Source organism: Anomaloglossus baeobatrachus, chromosome 11, assembly GCF_048569485.1.
Source record: "Anomaloglossus baeobatrachus isolate aAnoBae1 chromosome 11, aAnoBae1.hap1, whole genome shotgun sequence".
Taxonomy (NCBI): Eukaryota; Metazoa; Chordata; class Amphibia; order Anura; family Aromobatidae; genus Anomaloglossus; species Anomaloglossus baeobatrachus.
In genome coordinates this window covers 139,230,090-139,238,171 of record NC_134363.1, presented here as the reverse complement: position 1 = coordinate 139,238,171, position 8,082 = coordinate 139,230,090, and the positions used below count along the sequence as shown (strand labels likewise).

Sequence of the window (8,082 nt, the reverse complement as noted above, 5' to 3'; positions counted from 1 at the left end):
AACTGATGAAATTAAACCAGTTGGTGACCGTGGTCATTTGGGCTTGAGATCAAATTATGCCGCTTTTAGGGTATGTGCACGGAGTGTTTGTCCTGAATCTTTGGAGCACAAGCTTCAAACTTTCGAGGAGGATTTGGAAAGTTTCCACTCAGTTTGGGCTCCAAAAACTCCTCGAAATACTCAGTGTGAATATACCCCTAAAAGAAAGTCTCCAAAACAATCTGCAAGGTTATCCAACATACCATAGTTACTTAGGTTGAAAAAAGACCTAGGTCCATCTAGTTCAACCTTCCTCCACCAGTTCTACATTTGGTCACTACGTCATTTATAACCAACAATGTTGTGTACTGAGGAAATCATCCAGCCCTGGTATAAAGCTGTTATAGTATCTGCCATTACTACCTCTTGTGGTCGGCATTCCACAGTCTGACTGCTCTAACTGTAAAGAACCCTTTCCTATTCAGCTGCCGGAGTCGCTTTTCTTCCACTCACAGAGTATGTCCCCTGGTCCTTAGTATTGTCTTTGTTTTCAGGATTTTCATAGTATTGCACCAAAGAATTCCATTATGAATCTGGAGGGTTTTTTTGGCTTTTTTTTATCCATTTTATCTCTACCCACTTATCAATGTCTCATATTGGACTGTATATTAAGGGCTTTGTCCTTCTCTTAAGGCCTCCTTCAGACATCCGTGCAAAACATGAATGTTTTTCATGGACCGTGGTGAAAGTGTGTGTTCTCTGTGTGATGTCCCTCTGCTATCTGTGTGACATCCAGATAGCACAAGGACATCATGAGCTGGTATACTTACCTGTCTCTGGTGCTGCTGTTACTTCCGGGTCCATGACTAGTGCTGTGAATATTCATGAGGCATAATGAGCAGGACCCAGAAGTAACAGCAGAGGCAGAGACAGCAGTGTCGGATACAGGTAAGTATAAAAATTCTTTATTTTTATGTGACCTGTGTTTTCTCCGGTACGTGTCACAATATCACATCAGTATGTGGACCACCCATGCTGTCGACATCGTGTGACACTCGTGCTGCCGACAGAAAACAAACCTGTCACCATGTGGAGCACACAGACACACATGTGCTCCACACGGACACATGGTCAGTGTGAAACCACAGATATGTGACCAAGCCCATTGATTTTAATGGGTCTACGTTTGTCCGTATCTCTCCGGTACATTTGAAAACAGACGTCACATGTACCAGAGACACGGATGTGTGAAGGAGGCCTAAAAATCACCCAATCCCAACGGCAATGGACAATAGGATAGCAGTTGCACTGGTGGACCAGGACATAAAAAGGTAGTGAAGAGAGCCTAGGCTAATCTGGAGGTGGTGACCGGCAGACCAGAACGCAGTTGCACAAAATATTACATTTATACACACTGTAAGGTTATGAATTGACTGATAATGACAGACCAGGAATAAAGAAAATCTCTTAAAGGGGTTTTCCCCATGAACAAAGTTAATTGTAATCAATACATCTTTGAATAATAATAAGTTCCACAATTGGATGTTTTTGGTTTTTTGTTTTAAAAAAATCTTCCTGTGCTGACATAATCTTATAAATGTACGACTGCTGTGCACTGTGTAATGGCAGTGTCTGACCGTACAGGGACAAGGTCTGATCATACCACATCTCCTGGGCTGGGGAAGAAGCAAAAGAAAGTATACAGACATTACAGCACAGGATCGCAGATGATTCTTTTTGTGAGGTAAAACATGTCCATGCCTGTTTTTAGAAAATGTTTTACCTCACAGAAAAAATAATTTGCGATCCCGTGATGTAATGTCTGTATACTTATGTACTTCTTCCCCGGCCCAGGAGATGTGGTATGATCAGACAATGTCCCTGTACGGTCAGACACAGTCATTACACAGCACACAGCAGGGGCACATATATAAGATTATCTCAGCACAGGAACATATTTTTAAACACATCCAATTGTAGAACTTATTATTATTGCAAGATCTATTGATTAAAATGAACTTTGTTCGTGGGAAAAACACCTTTAACTCACAAACATATGTGAATTCTGGTGCAAAACCTATATAGTTCTGTGTTAATCTTTAAGAAGGAAGCCACCACTTCTCCAGGTCCATGGGGTCACCCGAGCTGTCCGTCTGTCTGCCTCCCATGTAAAGTTACATTTACAAATCCAACATGCTTATTCTCATGACACAATGCTGACTCACACGTCTTATTGGCAATAACAAGGCAATAACACACCTACCGACGCGTTCCACATAAATACGGGCTAGGTAATAAGCGGTTTTGCTGGATTTTTCTCTTACAAACAATGTAAAAAGGAGACTCATGTAATCCCGGCTAAACCCTTCACACCGCAGTTTACTTTGGACATATTTCAGCATTTGCCGTGTTCTCTGGAAATTCCACCGCTCACAGTTTCATGGACATTTAAATCTCAAGAATTTATCTGCCCAATGAAAAATAAAGAATAAGTTTGCTAACATAATTCCCGCAACTATGTCACAGCACTTCCAAAAATACCGTAAAACAACATCACAAAGTGTTCCAGTAAAAGCGTAATACACTCGAGGAGAAGGAGGACAGCTGGACATCTTCAGACAACGACCAAGAAGGCCACAAATATAAAAAAACCCAAAAACATTAATGAGCCCCTCGGTATTCCTTTACCTTTGTCATTCTGATGTCTACCCTTTCAGCGCTATGTGGGTGAGGGCAAAAAATATTGACCTACGTAACTAACGTTAAGCCAAGTTCATCAGTCATGGCTGGGAAATATTGTTTGAGTCCAAAACTTTAGATTAGACATTTTATTTTGAATGGTCTTTCTTTCGGTGATAATGTTACCACATCAGTATGGGCAACTAAGGGTTATTATTTCCTCTGCGTCAATTTTATTAACTTTGTCCCACCCAACTATCAACAGGGGGTCATCCATCTTTCAACAACAAGTCATAGATGGGAATCTCCATTTGTGATGGAGCTACTGGGTCCTACAACCTTGTTCCCCTCAACTATCTACAGGGGACTCATCCATCTTCCAATAACAAGTCCTAGATGGACATCTCCATTTGTGATGGAGCTAAATGAGCCCTACAACCTCCCCCCCCCCCAACTATCTACAGGGACTCATCTATCTATCAATAGCAAGTCATAGATGGGCATCTCCATTTGTGATGGAGCTACTGAGCCCTACAACCTTGTCGCCCCCCCCCCCAACTATCTAAAGGGACTCATCCATCTTCCAATAACAAGTCATAGATGGGCATCTCCATTTGTGATGGAGCTACTGAGCCCTACAACCTTGTGCCCCCCCAACTATCTACAGGGGGTCATCCATCTTCTGATAACAAGTCATAGATGGGCATCTCCATTTGTAATGGAGCTACTGGGTCCTACAACCTTGTGCCCCAACTATCTACAGGGCATCATCCATCTTCCAATAACAAGTCATAGATTAGTACTGAACCCTACAACCTTGTCCCCAAACTAGCTAAAGAGGGTTGTCCATCTTCCCATAACAAGTCATAGATGTGCATCTCCAGTTGTGGTGGAGTTACTAGGCCCTACGACCTTGTTTCCATTGTACATAGATCCTACACATGAAGCCATCACTTACACGGCGCGTGAACTATGTTGCAAACCAACGATTATATGATGAATGTAGTTCCCCAACCTTGTCATTATATCGGACCACTAAAAGTGTTGTAATACCTGTGCTCAGAACATGACTGGATATCCTACACGAAGGCTTGTTGGATGGTCGGTGATGATGACGAGGATCATGGTTTTGGTTCCACTGTGAGCGTCGACTTCTCTTATCCCTAACACAGTGTTCTGGGCAGTCATCACTGTCTGAGCTGGAGCGTCTGCACCGATCAGAATGATGCCTGCAATGTTTATCTCGATGACCCCTTACTTTCTCCTCTTTTCGACCCACGTCCCGCTCACGGCTAGAAGTTCCCTCTGAGCTACTAGGATGACATGGGCTTCTTTCCGAGGAACTCCTACGGTTTCTGTAAGGAAACTGCACTTGTTGATCTTTCCGGCTGGGCTCCTTCCATACATCTGGGTTTTTGGAGTTGCTCCCATCATAATAGACTTGGCCAAAGGACACGCGGTTGGAGGAGATCATTCTTCCAGGATGCTCTTCTGGGGGTTTTGCGCTATGGTCCCTCTCAGAACTTCTGTTCACTCGCCTGTAATCTGAGTCAGTATGGTGCTTAGAACTATCATTTCGGAAGAGATATCCTTCCTCCTCCTCCTCATTGTCCAAAGACGTCAGGTATTGCCGCTGCCGGCTGCTTTGTTCTTGTGTATACATGCAACAACACAAAGCGGAGGTTAGTAAGCGTGCACATACAACAGGTACAACTGCTTAAGGCACAGAAGGGCTTATGCATCATCTCGTAACTTCTAACACAGAACAGGTGTGACTTCACAGAAAAGCATTCGAGTGGGTGAATGGGGTGAGCCGAGGCTGACAGGTGATCAGAAAATGCTAATTTCATGGTACAAAACAAAAATTATACACATAGATGAGCGAGAAGGTGTGCTGCCCGAGGGGGTGGGAGGGAAGACCCTACTGTCATTAATGTGAAGACCTGCCATAAAATTGTATTGTGCAACCCTCCCATATTTACAACTTCCCGTACTTGCCGGGAGGGTAAGCCATGCATGGTCATGTTGGCCACTTTCCTTAAAGAGGTTCTCCCACCTTAATCATTTTTTTGGAATGTTCCCCAATTCCAAAAGCATTACTCTAAATACAAATTCAATAAAAAGGTGGCCATGTCCTTTGTGTTCAGTGGCAACAACCAGGATTACCCTGTACGTGTCCACTTATCAAATACATGTTCAGAAGTGATAAAAATGGCTTTCAAAATTACAGTTTGTCCTCCGGCGGGCACCACTGAACTCCATTTTATAAACTTTCGGAACTTGTATGGATAACTTTGCTCCCGAGTTACATCGTGTTTATACTCCACAGCCACATTCACAATTCTGCTGGATCCAGAACCGAAATCTCTCAGCATCCCGTGCTGGTTTAAGGTCAGTCCAAAGCTTATTGATTTAGATTCATTCGTGAAGCATCAGTTTTACAAAACTTAATATGATAGTAAATGTGGCGCCCCTGACACCACGCTGGGTGAGTGCAAACAGGTAATCCTGATGGCTGAATAGGGTGTGGATACACAGACACATAGTTACCAGGTCTCACACATACCCTTGAGGGGACCCCTGGGCAGACCCAGGAGGGGGCGGAGCCTTTACATCTAATCATGGGGTGCGGTAGAGAAGCTGGTTGCTAGGTTGCAGAGACAGGCACAGTGGGGAGGCAGACGTGAGTCAGTCTGAAGTGAGGCAGTCTGGAGTGAGGAAGCGGAGAGTGCAGTCACTAGTCAGACCCTGCAGGTGTCGTGGCTGTCGGCGGGGGAGAACAGCTACCAAGTGGGGCCGCCTGAACACCACCTAGTGAAGAGGTGGCTGAGTAAGGGGACCACCGGTAGACCAGGCCCGCACGAGGAAACATGTCCCCAGAGCAGGAACCCATCTACTTGGCCTGCTAAACCTGCCGGTGAGGGTGCTGGATGTGCCTCACCGACCAACACAGTCCGCAGCATCAGCAGCAACGAGAGGGCCCATAAGTAACATAGGGCAAGAAGCCATTTTTACTTGGTCCACACTGCCAGCAAACGAGCCAGAAAGGGGAGAAAAGGCAGTTGCGACTTCCCTGGGTGATCCCGCAGCACTTCAAGTCAGGGGTCACCTCAAACAAGAAGGGCTAGGAAGGCGAGCTGGCAGTGACCCCTGGATCAGCCTGAAAGGACACCTGGTGCCCTACATGGTCTATCACAGTATCGCCCGGGCTCCTCACAACAACCATCTAACAGTGAGCAAACAACCTGAAAGACACTTTGGACTGTGTGTGAGTTCTTCTGCGACCTGTGGTTCCACGCATATACACTCGAGCACCGGGGGCCAGCCTCACTCTCGGGAGGCCACACCACCTAACTGCAAAGTCCATCAGCCCCAGGTCCTCTTTAAACAGCAGTGGCGGTCACCCACCCCTGACCGCAAAACCGAGAGTGGCGTTACGATTCCTATTGAAGTTAACCTGACATACCTGTTGCCAGAAGGTTTCCAGCATGTGAAGTCCCTGAGGTCCCGGAGGCGACTGCTGCAGGTACACGGGGCTATACATAACCTGATCTAAGAAGAACCGATTCCCTGCTTTATAGGTGCTAAGAGTTATCCGATACCAAGCTGGATGAGCAGAATTGTGATTGCAGCTCTGGAGTGAGAGTATAAATACAAAGAGACTCAACGTTTTATGTTCGATGATCCTTGGGTTAAATTTCAGACTATAGAGAAATAGTGGGAATTGGTTCCATCTACATATTGTGGCACATCAAGGTTTAGTAACACCGTTTTATTGAGAAGAATTTTCCATCATGAACCAGGGCCACCTTCCATAACTTTTCCTTTTGTTTATTTTTTTTTAATTATAGCCTCACCCTTCTGTAATATTGTGTATAGACAAAGCAGAGAGGAATAAATTACCGTATATAATTGTAGAACAGACAGGATTGCAAGTAACAAGACTGTCATTGCCAATAAAATCCGTGACCTGCACCGCACGCGTTGCGATGCTATGGGTGTGCGATACTTGAATATACAGGGTCGGCTTTTCTTACCCTAATTAGATTCTTTTCAGTAGTGACCTTTCATGATTCTAGTGAAAACCTAATAGTTAAAGGGTAACTGTCGTTTTAATTATTATTTCATAAATCAATAATAGACATTAAAAAAATAAACTTTGAAATTTAGTTTATAAGAGAAATCTGCTTCCTTCACTGCAAAATTAAATGGATAAAATCTGCAGACACCTTAAGATATTAGATATGACAGTTGGTTCTTTTAAGATTCTATGGAGAAGGCTCAGCAGAGAGAGGAGCAAGAGGCAGACAGACATGCTTCTGCAAGTTCTCATGAAACCTCAGTTACAGTTCTCCATAGAACTTTATGAGCACCAACTGCCATTTATCTCAGAAATGAGAATCTTCCTTCACTGAATACAGATTTCCCATGAATTCAAAGATCAGGTCACAAAAGGAGAAAGAAGCAGATTTATCTGATAAAAAAAAATTATAAAAGTTTCCAATTTTCATGTGCACACTGCTTGTGACGTGCTGGGTGCTTCTGCACGAAACACAATAAGCTCTCCTGTGCGTTGGACCCATGTATCTCTCTTTAGTTTCCTGCTCATAATTTGGACTAATCTACCCTTGTTTCCCGAAAATAAGACCTACTGTGAAAATAAGCCCTAGTAGGATTTGGGGAGCTTTTTTAGAGTATGCCTAAAATATAAGTCCTACTCCAAAAATAAGCCCTAGTTGCGGTTCCATAAGGAAGTGTATAAGCATCTAGAAAAGTTAAAGAATACAGCAGGACCCTCCCCCAAAAAAAAAAAATCAAAATAAAATAACACTCCTTGCCAGACTCCAAACAATTACAGTTGGCAATCCCAAATGGTGGATGGGCTCTCACACAGAGGTCCGAGCCAATGTCTTGTCCCTCGCCATTATACTGCAGCACTCTCAAACAGATTGGGTACCAGTATCACTCCACGCAAGTGATGCTGCTTTCAGTCACCAGGGGGAGCCAACCACTGCAGAACGCAGCGGGAGCTCACAACTAAACAGATCTGTATGTGAGAGCCCATTCACTTGCCAACTCTAATTGTTTGGGGTCTGGTAAGTGCGATTCTTTTAGGGGTGCGTCTGCTTTCTTTTTGGGAGTAAACTTAACAGTAGATAGAGTGTAACATTAAAGCAGGTAATTTAAACCTTTGTAATTATGGTCTGTACCCACCACAATAGGACGGGTCCTGCACCATGACAATAGCAGATCAGATAAGAAATTGTGCATCTGACCAAGTAATAGGAGTAACACAAAATGCTGAGGTTCCAGAATGTGATGATTATATTTGAATAAATGTTGATTTTTTTTTGGTCAAGAATAAATGTGGATTGTTGTTCATGGGAAAATCTAAGCCCTAGTGCTTCTTTTGAAACAAAAACT

The 8,082-nt window shown here is 43.9% G+C and overlaps 1 protein-coding gene across 1 annotated transcript in view; it reads right to left on the bottom strand.

Annotated features, from left to right (window-relative positions):
• The window catches only part of LOC142257053 (uncharacterized), a 124,653-nt gene that overhangs the window by 18,048 nt on the left and 98,523 nt on the right, over nt 1–8,082 (bottom strand). Inside the window, exon 7 of the mRNA XM_075329107.1 lies at nt 3,712–4,308. Within this exon, the coding sequence (XP_075185222.1) occupies nt 3,712–4,308 (597 nt within the window). The remainder of the gene's footprint in view (nt 1–3,711; nt 4,309–8,082) is intronic.